Source organism: Scomber scombrus, chromosome 15 (genome assembly GCF_963691925.1).
Source record: "Scomber scombrus chromosome 15, fScoSco1.1, whole genome shotgun sequence".
In the NCBI taxonomy this organism is placed as follows: Eukaryota; Metazoa; Chordata; class Actinopteri; order Scombriformes; family Scombridae; genus Scomber; species Scomber scombrus.
Genome location: NC_084984.1, coordinates 19,541,298 through 19,557,257, shown reverse-complemented (window position 1 = coordinate 19,557,257; position 15,960 = coordinate 19,541,298). Strand labels below are relative to the sequence as shown.

General features: G+C 38.0%; 1 protein-coding gene across 1 annotated transcript; it reads left to right on the top strand.

Annotated features, from left to right (window-relative positions):
- The first annotated feature begins 445 nt into the window (after positions 1-445).
- On the top strand, positions 446-15,568 carry phf24 (PHD finger protein 24). Its single transcript, XM_062435061.1, has 7 exons — positions 446-871; positions 2,695-2,880; positions 8,156-8,234; positions 8,601-8,803; positions 9,098-9,264; positions 14,232-14,306; positions 15,472-15,568. The coding sequence occupies exons 1-7, from the start codon at positions 446-448 to the stop codon at positions 15,566-15,568; spliced, it is 1,233 nt and encodes a 410-aa protein (XP_062291045.1).
- Positions 15,569-15,960: the final 392 nt, after the last annotated feature.

Below are 15,960 nucleotides of genomic sequence, written 5' to 3'. Positions count from 1 at the left end.
AACAGAAATACTCTCAGTAACCAATCAACCAACCAATCCATCAATCAATCAATGTATTAGTGATTAATAAAAGGAGTAATAACACTAATAATAGTAATAATCATTTTTAATAATTGTGTATTATTAACTAATTCTGGCTATATCAGCTCTTCTTTCGGTTTCAAGTCATTCTTGAAAAGGCTGATCTGGTCCACTGTGTATCCTTTTGATTTGGAGGTACCAATACAGGACATTTATATACACTATATATGACTGGATATTCATTGACATGTACTGCAGATGTGGAAGTGTATGTTCTGGTCTTGAATACAAGGTTTGTTAATCTTAACTTGTTAATAACAACTGTACCCTTGTAAGTTAGGGTTTAGGATTGATAAAAATGTAATTGCAGGGTTCTTGTGTAACTACTCTCTGTTTTTCTTTCTCTTTCCATCTGTCTGAAGCCATGGGAGTGCTCATGTCAAAGAAGCAGCAGTTGGAGAAGGTACAGAAATGCAACGCTGTCGTCTCAGCCTTCCAGTCGGGCATTAAGGATCGCCCTGCCCCAGCCAAACCGGCAGAAGGAGAAATAGAGGAAGGCGAAGCACCTGCTAAAAGTTCTGCGAGTCCTGAAGAGAAGAACGCTGAGGTCGCAGAGGAAGGGGAAACAGACAACAGCGCAGGCCCATCGACCTCCCAGCAGGCCTCAGCATCAGCGAAGGACGACTGTAAGGTCAACCAGGAAGCTTGGTCAAGGTTACGGGATGGGAAAGGAGTGGAGCCTGAAGACCTTGACAAGAGCCATCAGCTCACACCACCTGCTTTTGTGCGGCCCAAGAGGGAAGCTGATGATGATCAACCTTTGGAAGTAGAGCTTGAAAAGAAAGAGCAGGTATTAAATGATGGCTTAAGGTAGCACATAAATAAGTGTTCTGGTGTATGTGTTGTCATTTAAATCAAAAAACATTTTACTTGATGACGAAACACATTATAAAACCACAAGTCCCTGGATTAAAAAGATGTCTCTGAGATATCAAAGAATCTCCATGGCAACGGCAGCAAATTATCTCTTTTCCTCTTTCAAGTTAAGCATTATGATAAAGCAGTTCACCCAGGCTCTAAATGGACTCTCAAGCTTTAGCTAAACACCCTTGTTGAAGGTGAGAAAGTATGTGTTTGAGGATGTTTTGTGCCAGGCCATTTATTTCCACACTAGCTGTGAGACGTGTTGTTTGTGCGCGAGGGCTCTTCACAGTGAGCATCTTGTGGGCGGGCTGCATTGGCTGGCTCTGAGAGGTGACCATATCCAGGGCGACGCTGACTAACAGGGAATGGAGTTCACGGGAGCACTGACACTGACAGGCTCTCTATTTTGCAAAGAGTAAACACTGTGTGGCAACTTGCTGTACTGCCAATGCTGCACTTTAACAAGAAATACAGGAATACAAGTGTATGCCATCAATAATAATAATAGATAGTCTGCAAAGTATTTCATCCATGGCTGTACCAGACCAAAAGGACTATCAATCAGGCTGGTGCTTCATGACAAATGATCACAAAATGTAAAAACCATGGCGTTAAATTGGTTTTCCATCTGTTCCATCTTTTAAATATAAAGTTCTACTCTACTTCTTAGGTAAAGAAAGGTGTCTAAGTCCCACTAGACTACATGTACATTAACACCGGGCAATAAATGGCTGTAAGATATATAGGCCAATAGTATCTTAGTGATAGGACTGTCTTGGTTACTTTCATCCCTCAGCATCAGTCCTATATGGCTCCACATGGGAAAATCAAAATCTGGTGACTGACATCAAGGCATGCAGCATTGTGATGCCTCTTCTGTATATATTTATGTTCTTTGATGTTTTAAAGAACTCATGAAGAAATGACAGATTGTGAGCAGTATTATCAGTGTCATTAGACGGCAAAGAACTTCATGAGATGAGACAGTATGAAAAAGAGGCATCTCTTGTAGCAGTATTAATGGGGGAATTATTGTGGGTTCACCATGTCACAGACTTTTTAATGGGCTGCCATGGTTACTAATTGATTTGCATTGTGTAAGTATATCACTACAGATTATTATAAGGTTATTTCCAGATCAGTTTACACTCAAGTAGATGGAGTTAATAGTACTTCAGCTTTTGAAATCCTGCTAAAATCACATTCCTACAACCAACAGAACCAAACATCTTTTGTGCAGGTGTTTTTAAGGTTGCTTGGTGATGTCTTCAGGTCACAAAAGGTGAGCTGTAACTGTAAGATAAGTGGTGACTGAGGAAATTTGACAGGGTCTCATCTGTGATGTGTCTACAGCCCTGCAGTCGGTGATGTGGCACTGAAGTAGAGATAAAAGACAACGAGTGAAACTGACAATGTCTTTGTGTGTTTAACCAGTCAAGCATCCTGCAGTCATTTTCACTGGCCTGACAGCTGAGTACATCCTGGCTGCAAATGGAGTCTACAGAAAAGTCGGACAAAGACTGACAATGAACACATGTCAGATAAGGGCACATATCAGTCTTCATGTCAAAAGTGGCGCTTCCTTAATTATCTATTGATCTAAGAACATGAGCACAACACAAACTACTCATACATCATACAATACTACACTCCTGCCCTGTTATTCAGAGCTGGAGAACATAAAAAACAAAAATCTTTCTGTAGCCAAGATGTCACAGTCTAAATAACACCACTCTGTTTTTACCTCAGCCACCGAGTGATGAGATGTGTGACGTGTGTGAGGTGTGGACGGCCGATGACCTGTACCCCTGCAGGATCTGCACTCGGGTGTTCCATGACGGCTGCCTGAGGGAATTGGGCTACCTGCGTGCTGAGGCCTTGCAGGAAATGAGAGATACAGCCCACACTGTCACCGGCTGGAGTTGCTACTATTGTGTAAGCTTACACAAGTCATTGCAAACATCACTTTCTGGACAACAAACATGCTGTTTTCACAAATGCAAATCTGTTGGTTTTCTTACAGTGCAATGAATACCTTGCTGGGAACCTTTGTTGCTGGCATTGTAGTCATGAGGGAAAAAAGTAGTGTAAAAAACACACCTTTACTTGTTATACTTATTTAGTTGTCCATAAATAGATTGTATTCTTGAGTTATTCCATGAGAGTATGTAGCATCACAAACAGGATAAAGGTGCCTGGGGTCTACCCAATGCTACAGAGAACAGGCTTTACTGAGTCTCACTGATTCATGGTTATTATAAAAAACAAGTGTTTACAGTATTACCTGAAAAGAAAATGGAATGTTTTGAATGTAAATGGAAGACGAATTTCTGCATTGTATTCATAATAATTGACAATGAATTCATGACATAGTAGCCTGCAATATTTTGAAAACATACACATATATTGCCCCATTATTATCACTTATAGCCTCAATAAGGTCACCATATTACCATTTTTTAATCACATTATTACACTGATATAATATTATTGTTAGCGGGTAACTGTATTGTCACCACACTACTAAGTATTTCTGCTTCAGTGTTTTTAGATGTACCCCTTGTTTTTGGCCCCTTAATACCCGTTACAAATAATTATCTCTAATATTTTGGTAGATATACCCATGAAATACATTAAAATATCAAGCTATTACCTGTTATTTTGTACTTACTAATTACTTTCTATTAACTCTAATTACTTTGTTATTACTGAGGTGGAAGTGCTACATCTAAACCTTTAAAAACAAGTGTAGCATAGCAGGAAAAGCACTGGTGGAACTAATATTGCTGTTGGCTCTGTTTTCATTTGTTCCATCTGCCCCAGTAAGCCATAACAGTGAGTGAGCATGCACAATTTCTGGACCTTGCAACTCAGAAATCCAAATGTACTGCAGACATTATTCATTTTATTACCACTGCTTTTCCTGCTATGGCATTGTCTATAGTTTTTTCGTTGTTTGGCCAACTAATTGATGTTAATTAGCTACAGCGGACCTAACATTTTACTTGCTGCAGCTTAATTCACTGTTATTTATGTTAGTTATAATTAAGACAGCACTCTTTTAAATTGCAATTTCAATTTGAAAAAAAGAGGAATTGTTCAGCCCATGCACTGACAAACAACCTGTTTTGCTACCTTATCTCGATTAGAGTTCAAATGAAGTGAGGCACCGTTCTGGAGGACTTTTCAGTGTCCTTTGAACAATAAAACAAATGCTCAGCTTCTCATTGAGAATTCAAGACCAATACCAAAAGTGATGACTCTGGTAATCATCACGCCGTGAGAGGCATAAACAACTAAAGAGTGCTTTTGGAGGAGGACCCTTCAGAGTGGAGTAGGGTCTTTGCTGCCTCTTGCCAACCCTGAGAATCAAAATCACTTCCTAAACTTCCTAAGCTCTGAGGAGGGGGCAGGGGTGTTTCCACACAATCAGAGAAAGGATACTGAAAGGTCCACTTTCTTTTGCTGGCCCCTGAGGTTTGTAAGGAATAGGGAGGGAGGGTTAAAGGAGACAATTCAGTGAGAGAGAGAACGAGAGAGACATGTTTTATTTAAATTGTGTCCTTATAGCTAAAGAAACCAGCTATTTTGTTTGCACATGACAGTCAGCTGTTACAAAATCCCCCACTTCTGACATTTAATTTCACGCAGGCACAGGAGACTGCTGCTGGCAGATGGATTGGGTTTCCTTGACAGTGGATTTACAGTGAGCCTTCAAATCAGGCTGCTGTATGTATGGCTCAATGGCAGCCAATCAGACAGAGGAAGGCTTCATGTTCACAAGCCTCTCCATCATTACAGCGCTGACTTATTTTTTTGATGCTTCCTGCCAGCACCTCAGGGTCCAATGTCAAAGCAAAGCAATGTCATGCTTCACTTAAAGTTGAGTAGTCCTCGTTAAAGGGTGGCTTCTGTCTTATCCTTCGTCACCATGAATACCTTTTATTCAGTTAGTATTCCAATATTTAGACAATATATAATAAACTACAGGCAATAGCAGGGTGTTAATTTAATTTTTTGGCCACTGGGAGGCACTGGAACAAGCTACAAACATTTTAATGGGTTGGGTAATATTTCTTATTGGTTACGTCAATATCAATGACAACTTACATGTTACACATAGTCATTATTCATTGTTAATGTAGTAATATTTATTAGTGCAACTTTAAATTCAGTAATACGAATATATATTGACTTCCTGCTCTGGCACTGGGCCTAAACATGGGTTATTTAAAGCTGTTAGAATAAACAACCAACGCAGTTTCTGAGCAGGTCTCAAATGACTATTTATACAAGCTGCCAGAATAAGATTAGAAGTGATGTTATTATTAGAACCACAGCCAGGTTTATTGCTAAGTAGGTTTGCACATACAAGGAATTTGCGCTGGTGCTGTGGTGCATAAGTCAAAATCAAGTAAAGTAATCAAGTAATCCTAAGTAATATAAAAAAGAAAGGAAGACATTTACAATAAAAATGTCAGATAGGTTCTACATTTTTCTTCTGTCCTGTTTTATGAGAACATATTTTCCAGATGCTGTAAGTAGGTGTTGCACACACAATGTTAAGGTTGCTCATTAATGTGACAATCAATAGAATATATATGACACACTGGTGGCCTAAAGGTTAGAGAATCGAGCATGTGACTGGAAGGTCAGAGGTTCAATCTCTAGACCAGCAGAATAAATCTGGGTAGGGAAGGAGTAAAAGCAGCACTTGCCCCTCCCTCACTTACCACCACTGAACTAGCTGCTCATTTCACATAGAATATATTGACAAGGGGCTCCTCAAAGGCTAAACTCTAAATGCTCAAGTGGAGCTGCTCAGTGGCCGGCAGATCATACTGTGGTAGTACTTGCCAGCTTCCAGATGTGAATGTGTGTAACTGGGTGTATGTGATCAGGGTGTTCCTGCAAAAGAGAAGCTTCCTCTAAGCATACAGTAATTCCCTGAATCAATAAAGGTTAAAAAAATAGAAAGTCAGAAAGTTTTATTAGACAGACATAACAATGCCATCATAGCATCCATAGCAGATGGCAAGTTTAATTGTTTAGCAGACATTTGTATCACTTGATGAACATAATAAAAAAATAATACTGATGACAGCATGATGATTTTTTTGTTCTTGTTGATTCCTACATATAATAATATATACATAAATATACTTTATGAACTCCTTTGGGGAAGTGTTAGTTTAATTATGAGCTTAATACAAAGCAGCACACTGAAAGCAGCAATAATAATGTAATACAAATGTGAAGGTAGGCTATGTAGTCACATAAGCTGTATTTACAGGTTTAATAGTGGGATAATGAATAAATAAAAAGGCAAATATTTTGAAGATGATGCATTCTACGACATCTCCTACGTGAATAAGAATTGTTTTATGAGAGGTTGTGTGCATAAGTAATCCTAAACTATCACTTGAGGAGCCTTGCAGTCAAATATGATGCTCAATTTCACACAATCACTGGAGGATGAACTGGGAGTTAGTGCAATGGCCAGTGGCTGCTGGATTTCAAGCATGATGCCTAATGGAACATACTGTGCACAAGAGCTGATTATTGCCCACAATAATGATAGCGTGGCACAATTCACTTGGTGACACACAGTTGATGTAAAGACAGTGTCATCTATAACACATTATACTGTATCTGTAGAAGTGAGCAGAACAGGATACCTCTAAAACAAGAAATGAATTGAGTTGCGAAACAAACTGCATTGAGTCTCATCCTCATTAACATACACACAAAGCGACATAAACACAGCCTCCTCTAATGTCATTTGAACTGTGTTACTTCCCCGGGTCAAAATTACTACGGCCGCTAGAGGTTGTAAACATAACTATAGGTTGATTTTGCCGGCTGAATTTTAGATCTATACTTTTCTTGTAAGGATGGGCTACTACAGATGAGTTAATACTAGACAGCTCCTTTCCTTTTTTTGTTTTCCTTTCCTGAAATATAACCATGCTGGACTTTTGAATGGCGATTGTAAGAAAACTGCAAAACTGTCAAGAGCAGCCAATAGAGGACAAGTATGTAGAAAATGGCATGAAAGGTTTTTCAGTGTGACACAACAACTATTGGCTGGTCTGTGGCCACAGCTCTCACTCAGCTTAGGCAATTCTTACTTAGTTCTTTTTAAATAATATGTATATCAAATTTTTAACAAGGGCACAGTGTCCCAGACTGTATCCCTGTACTTTTTAGGTCTGTTGCAGACAGGACGTGAGTCTATTATCCTGTGTCATTTATAGATTTCCTTGACTTTGGAATGGGGTAGTTGTAGGGCAATCCTGAATGAGTGAGTGTATGAATTAATGAATGAATAAAAGGACCTCATGTTTCTTAGTGAGATTTCTGTATGCAAGATGAGCTTCATAATAAGTTATTTAAGCGGAACCACCCACTTGCGGCACCCAGATATTCGTAGGAAGGAAGAACTGGGTAATATTCAAGACAGTGAAAAATATGTTTGCGGTTGTATATTTATAGTATTTATATGGATATATTTATATGGATATATATATATATATATATATATATATATATATATATATATATATATACTTATATTTCAGTGTGGCTTTTCTGAAGCTCTGACATATTGTGATTAAAGATTATGTAAACACATTTGAATTGATTTACCTCAATAATCCCATAGGCATCATTAAAGTTTCATCACACCACTTATATGATGAATAATGCACACATAATATATAAACATAAATATTTAAATCAGTGTCTCCTGTGATTTTTCTTGTCTGTGGATTTGCTGATGTCTACATCAGACTGGGAAGATATTTTTCTGCCCTTTGCCATTAAAGCAAAATGTATGTACAACCTGGATTTAAAGAAAGACATGAAGGAAGAAATTTGAGTGAAACATCAAGCATTGTGGTAGTCTGCATATACAGTTCTTCGCTGGAATGAACAGTTACATTTCTTTCCTGCTTTATTTAGTAATGACACAATTACAGAGGATGTGGAATAGAACAGCACATCATTTGTGTCACCTGGGCAACAGATTTGTTGCTGGAAAATGGAGTCACAATCCACTCCAACTTTCTTGTAGGTAATTATAGGAGGCCAATTAGAGCAAACTCACTTATTTAAGTAATTTGCCACTGACTATTAAAAAAAAAGTGTATCACATTACTCTTTTTTAATTGAGTGTAATTCTCTGTCTTTGTTCTACCTTTTTGTGCAGGATAATCTGAACCTACTCCTGACAGAGGAAGAGATGTACAGCCTTATGGAGACATTCAAGCAGTGCAAGATCATTCCAGGTCTGCCACTGAATCAACGTTAACACGTTTGTTTAATTGTGGCAGGTGCCAGTGACAATATCCATGTCATTAAATGCATTGGAAACCAGGAAGTCTATTTATAGGGACGGAAATGTCAATTGGTCAATCAATCCATCAGTGATCACTGTTTTTATTGGATTGTTCAGTTAAAGAAAATTACATTATTTCCCCTCAGTCTTGACTGCGTCCAAATGGGTGGTATTGTTATGTGGCTTGGATGGAGGGCAATCCGTGGGAGGTGGTCTTGTCTTTGTAAAAATTGGGGCATTGTAAGTAAATTATACCTGGAAGACTGCTCGGTGACTAATTAGGTCTGATGAGATGAATTGTTCCTTGCTGCTGTAGAGTCATGCCTGGTGTCAGATGAGCTGCTGCAGTACCACCACTTTGTATCCAAGCAGCAGTTTGATAAGGACCTGGCTGATGAACAAGAGGAAGAAGTCCTGGCCCAGTTTGCAGCCCTGGATCCTGAGAAGAAGGGTCACATTGAATGGTCAGACTTCCTCTACTTTGAGTCTCTGGCAGTTCTGAGGAAGTTCCGTACTGAGGTAAACTATTGGAATGGGGAAAAACAAGTTGAAATATTCAAACGCTGCCAAAGTTTTGGCCTGCACCCACCTGCTTGAATTAATATTTTCTATTATGACTTGATCGCCACATAATTTGGGAGACTAAATTTGTAATTTGTAGCCTGTGTGTGACTCTGGGGTAGCATGGGGTAATGCAGCACCAGCAGATTATTGTCAGACAGTGCTAATGTGATTGAGAATGATTAAGGTCAATAAATCAGCACAAAAAAACCCCCTGCCAGGCCCCTAAATTACATTTTTTATTCTTCCTAGAATTCACTGGTGCGCCTTTTGACTGCCAAGGAAAGAAACAACGCACGGTCAGTGTTCCTGGGTCTGAACTTGGATAAAGACGGTACGATCACAAGAGCGGAATGCCGCCAGTCTCAGCAGTCCTGGTTCCACAAGCTCAACAAAGACTCGCAGTCGTGCAATGTGAGGTGAGCACACCAAAAGGAGGCCCAGAAGGCCCAAAAGTTCATGGTAATTTTTAAATAGCTTTGAATAACTTGAGAAAAGTATTCCATGTCTAGACTGAGAAAAAAGAACAGAAGTCTGGGAGGAGTTTTGGGATCTCATCTAAATGCAAACTGACAGAGAGAAAATCTTTAGCTGCTTACACTATAAAGACAGTGAGGGAGAAGGCTGGAAACAAGTAACAGTGTCCTTTTCTGTTGCTTTACAGATGACACGCAGCTTTATTTGCACAAAAGACAAAATGATAGAATCAATAACCCAAATGCAGAATGATTCTAGATATGTCTACTGCTTTAAATGTTAGTTTGCACCTTTGTTTCTACATTTTAGCCATGACTTAATTGTAATTTAGATACTCTTTTTAAGTACGTGTTGCAATGCTTGTCTTCTAACTACAATTAAATGTGTTGACATCCTTGAATCCATCAAACTTAGGCTAGAAGTCCATTCTTGTTTATGTAAAACAACCGACTTTCTCTTGCTTCTTACTACTTATTTGATCATTTCCATGTTGGTGCAGCATGAGATCTAAGGATGAGATAATTTTAGCCTATAATCAAACGCTAATTATGGTTTTGCTACTAGAGCCCACAGTCTTTGGGATGACACAAACCGAGATAGATTTAAAAATAGCATCAAATTACAATCTTATAATAAACTTTTCTTAGACTTGGGTTTGTATCATACTTCCAAAACTGCTCAAATTAGACAAATTAATAATTCATGTAACTGTTTTATTGTTATGTTACTGTTTTTGTTTAAATCTCTCCAGGTATTATTTGCATACAACTTTTAAAATGTTACATTGTAAAGTTTAAAGTTTAATTTTCATTTTACTAAGATGTTATGTTAATGCATCTGAATCAGTGTATGACAATTGCCACACTGCTTCCATAAATTAGTGTAGTAATGATTTCATCTCAGAGATTAACCTCAGGGTCAATTCATTCATGTTCAAGCTGTGAGTGGGAAAGTGGAAAACCTGATGATTAACTGGTGACCTGTCTCAGGTGTACCTTGCCTCTCACCCAGCGTCAGCTAAGATTGGCTCCACTTCCCCTGCGACCCTCTAGAGGATAAGGGGTAAAGAAATTGGATGGATCTTTTAGGAGTAAAGGCCTTTAATCAAAACCTGAAGATGGAAACCAATTTAAACAAATTTTAGTTCACTGTGGAAAATGTGCATTTAGCAGTAAGAGATCCGCACAGTAGCTTTTGTAATTTCACCATATTAAAGGAAATGCCATCCACGTGAGTCTGTAAATTCAAAACCCCACTGGGCTGCAGTTGGAGTTGTTCTCAACAAAATGTGTTCTTTCTTTGTGTCTAAAAAAACAGTCAACTCATTTTGGCTTTAGAAATGGAGGAGGAAAATCAAAGTCAATACACACATACGTTATCCACTGAATCATTCACATATTACATCATATGCATAGCATCAAATGCTTATTCACATGAAATGAATTCACAGAATTTGAATCATACATTAAAGCAACAACCCTGTACTCCTTGAGTGTTTGAACTAGTGTGTAAGCTTTCATTATTTATCATGCCTCCTGTCCAATGTGCCAAACCAAAAAACACAGCTACGACCCTTCAGGGATGTTTTGACTAAATTTCCTCCTAGGTCATGCAGGGACCAAGTCACTGCCATTGCTACAGTCACTTGGACTTTTACTTTACCTCTCTTCTGTACATTGACAGGTGTGGAATGCAATACAGTTAATGCTTACACCAGTGAAATATACTCACAAAGAAACAGCAAAAGGACAAGCCTATAATTGTCAGTACTTCAGCTTTGATCAAATCAATTTAAATTATGTTGAAACGAGAAAAATGGAAACGTAAATATAGCCAGTTCTTCCCTATATATGAAAGGCACCAAAGTAATGTGTTTTATTCATTAATGTAGTCTGTGCTGCCACTCAGATGTTGTTAGGAGGCACTAAGCTGTCTGCCTGTTTGATGTTGAGTTTGACTGAATTGCTGCTTTAAATAAATTGTCATTTATTAGATGGATAAAGCAGCTTGTTGTATTTGCTTGGAACTCAGATCGTTTGAAGACTCGAGGCAGATTCAGTAAAGAGCTGTTTGTGCTTTATTTGGCTGAGATATTTTAAGGTTCTGCCACTGCAACGGTTATAGGGTATGGACACAATAACATGAACATGTGTACAGCATAGGGCAATCCAATATGTCAACATATCAGCAAATACCTTCGAGATGCTTTTTGATGAGACTGCATTAAAGGAGAGACAAAATGTTATGCTTCATAACATAACGCAATCCAGTGCAGCTCAACTACAAGGTAAAGCCTTAAAAAAGCAGAACATGTAACATGTCATTTCACAGGTCTTTCAATTTTATACAACAAATTAATTTGAAAGTACTTAATTCAGTTAATTTGCAGGACATTTTACAGAAAGAACGGTGCAAATCTGGTACAAAAAATAGGAAAAATGGAAAAGTTAATTTGGTTGAGTTGTAGTTTCTGCCGAAGTTACCCTCTGTAATATGCAAATTTACCATCTGAGGATCAATAAAGTCTTATCTTATCTATGGCAATACTAATACAAACTAGGTATTTTATGTAAATAATACATTAAATAATTGTTAATTTATTGTAAATGTTTCTTATAATTTAAATTTAAAATTGCATGCTGTTTTCTGTAAAAAGAAATCCTATAAATTAACCATGAAATACCTGCAAATTACATTTTGTTAGAAAATGAAAGGACCTGTAAAATAAAGCAGCACCAAAAATTCATCAAAAATGTATGCCAGTGCACACCAGGATACTATATTTGACACTATTTTATTAAGTGATTACATCAAAAAACAAGAGGTGAACACATGTTGTAGTCAATCTGATGAAACAACCTGTATCCTACTATCCTTGTGTGTGCTGGTATACTTTTTTTAAGATTGTAATTTGCTCTACATCAGCTGGCACCCAGGAAAGACACACTGCTGCTTTTATGTTCCAAAAAGTATTCAGATCCTTTGCACATGTAGCAGCATTCAAGTCCTGCATTAATTACATGTATATTAGCATTATCAGCAACATGTACTTAAATATAAAACGTGAAAGTACTGATTATGCACAATGATCCCTTTCAGAGTGTTATAGTATACTGACGCATGTTACATATGAGCAGCATTTTACTGCTATAGTTATTTTTATGTGAAATTAGAATCTGGTAAGTAAGAACTACAAATGCAGTGTGGAATACAAATATAAAAGAAGAATAAGATGGAAATACAAGAGTGATAGAACCTTAAATTTGTACTGAAATAAATGCACCTTTCACTGCTGAGGTGTGTGTGTGCGTATGCTTGTCCTGCTTATTACCACTTGTGCTGTCACATCTTCACTGCTGTACCATTCCATCCCTCCCACCTATTCAACATGCGGCATTCCCCACAGACTCATGGGACTCTGCTCTCCTATGAATTGTGGGTGAGTGTGACTCAACACTGCGCATGACTCGTTGTCTTTTTTCCCTCACTTCAACACCCTTGAGCACTCTGTAATCTTCAAGTATACTCAAACAGCCCCTCGATTTAGATTTTATTTGTAATTTAACCCTCGCTCTAAAACCCTCTTCACTCCAAACTGGAACTCTTTACAAATGTCCTGCAATCAAAGACGCATGTATCCCTGAATTAAGTTTAATGAGCAGAATGTGAGCTCTTCGTATGATTATGTCTTGCTATACGGAAGCATGGAGAAGATTCAGGCTGGCCTCCAATTATAAGGATCAAAAGAAAACCCTTTGTTCTCTTTTGGAGAGCTTCACTTTAAAAGCCTCACTTATTAATATAAGAGGACACTGTGGACCAAAAGGGTGTGCGTGTGCAAATCAGTTCCACACATAATGCTGAAATACAACCTGAGACATGCTCATTAAAAAGGGAAATAAATATCAAGTGAGTCAAAAAGCTCTGCTCCCTTTGATCGCTGGATTACAGACCATCACAAGCGACAGTGTGACAGTGAAGAAGAGTTTTTCAAGGAGCTGTCAGACACAGGTCCATCACAAGAGCTTTGATCTAGCTTTGAAATATCAAAAACTCATGATTCAGGTGTCGAAGACAGGCATTTGAGATATTGGCTTGCTCCAGATTATATAACGCATTCAAACCCTAAAACTAAATCTACAAACCCGAGGTCCACATACTAGCTTTTTTGTGGGTGTTTTTTACAATCTCAAGCTGAGCAAACTCAAAGAATAAAGGGAACCTTGAGTTAAGATTTCTTTTGGATGGTTAGAGTTACTCACTGATTTTGGACAGTAAAGTCGGTATCTTGAATTAAGTGTCTCAAGTGAAGAGTAGTTTTAAAGTGATTAGGACATCGTCAGAAAATGTATCACTTACAATACGAGTCACTGATTAATTACTTAAGTCAGTCAGTCAGTCAGTCAATGCCAAACATTCTTTCTTTCCTGGATCTCAAATTTATAATAAAGTTTACTGAATTTTAATTTGTCATTGTGTGATGGTTATCTTTAGTGTAGATGTCACATGATCTCAGAAATTGTGATGGTATCTTACATTTTATAGACTAAATAATTAAGCAACTATTCAGTTAATTGTAAAACTAATCAGAAGATAAATTGACAATAAAAATAATTGTTGTTATGGCCTTGATCAAGACTTGAAACAATGATATCACCACATGATCAGTCTTAGATTTGGCCTAGTAACAATGAAATACTGATTGTGGGTTAATTTCTGCTACACTGTGTGGCCATCAAAGTGAGTTGAATAATATCCCTCTACAATCACCATGGATTGAATAAAATATAATTTAATAATGTATTATTTCCTTTGTTTTTCCCTTTTTCAGTGTGAGGTCTTGTCCTTCATTGACTATTCTACTTGCTAACACACACTTTTCTCTCCATTTCTTTGTCCGTTGATACAGTATAAGTCATGTTGGCCCCATATGCGAGAGCAGCCCAGCAAGCTCTGGCAGTGAAAGGAGCAAGACTGAAGACAGGTTTGTGCTCTTGTATTTTTAGCGAGTGTGTGTGAGGTTTCATAAAAATACCTTGCCAAATAATTGCCCTTCAGTTAATCCCAGAATTGGTACAGTTTACATAATTTGACTGCTGTGATCCTGCAATGTTCCCTGTTGTACCTACTTCTGTCAGATAACATACACAGATCCCCTTTGGCACATGTTGTCAAGACTTTTGAGACTTTTCTTCATGCCACATTACAAGATTTTGCAGTAATTGCCACTAGTGCACCAACACTCCAGGCAGTGATTACAGGGAACGGCAGTAACAAAGAGAGCTACACAAGAGAGTCACATTAAGTTGAATACTAATTAGCAGAACATGCTTTGACAGAGGTCTAACAAGGACCCTTTTTATAACTGAATTTTCAAAGCAGCATGAGGCAAATTGCAATGGAACAGAGGCCAAATACTTATTATAATGAGTTACCAATAATTTTTTTACAGCATGATCACTAGATTGTATTGCAAGGTGTTTTTTATGCTGCACATGTACATATTGAGGGAGCTTTTTATGGGTGAAACAATACCCAAAACTATCAGATCAGAGTTATGACTCTCATGAGCTGCATTGTGAATGTAGCAAGAAATGGCTGGCATTACCATATATATTGTTCTTATTATCATCGTCATCATATTCCATGAAAGGTCAACAATGCATTAGTCCTTCTGTTGCACTCAGACCCAGGGAACTTTTTAATATATGGAGAAAAAGGCTGAGTAGTTTTAACAAATATTACTTAAACAGAAAGTGCATCTGTTAGGGACTAATTTTATGGCAGTGGATTGATACATATTTGGTGCATTAGAGTGAATATACAGGTATGTGGCACCAGCAGGAACATGTCAGCCAGTGTAACAGCCTCACTGTGTGTTTTGAATAGTTTTTGGACAATAATGGAATTAGGCTCTATTGGGATTTGGCTACACATACAATACCTGTAAGTAGGATCAGTTCAATGTTGGTTTTCATCTTTCATGGTACTTGACAATAAGAAAAACATAGACATAATAAAGAATACTCAAAATAACTAATCATTTTCATTACTTGCGTATCAGTATGACTATAATCTTATTCATAGTCATAGATTGAAAAAAGAGCTATTTTTAAAAATCAATATATATAAATCTCTATTCTCAACAGGCCGGTGAACTGGGCAGATTTTTTAAAGGAGAGTGCCATCTACATTTTGGCTTCGCGGCCCAATAGTTCTGCCATGCACATCCGTCTGCCCCTATAGTCCAGAATCCTCCACTGCACCCAGCAGAGAGAGATGGAGAGAGGCAGAGTTTGTACCCTTTAGTCTACAGATGAGAGGTGGAAGACAGACATGATGACATCGTGAAGGAGGCAACCGCGCAAACTGGATGAAGCACTGAGAGACAGCAGATCAAGCCATCAACAAAATCTCTCCTCCTCTGCATCACCTCAATACCACAACACACACTCTCTGACTGACATACTGAAGACGCAAGTGACAGTTGCTGTCACGGGTCCCAACTCCAAAACCTGATGGCTTCCAACAAATGTGAGAGATAGGATGAAGACAACCACCCACTCATGAATAGTCAGTCAGTCAGTGATATTTCTGAAATTTTGTGTGTAGTGATCATGCACACAAGCTCCTAGGAT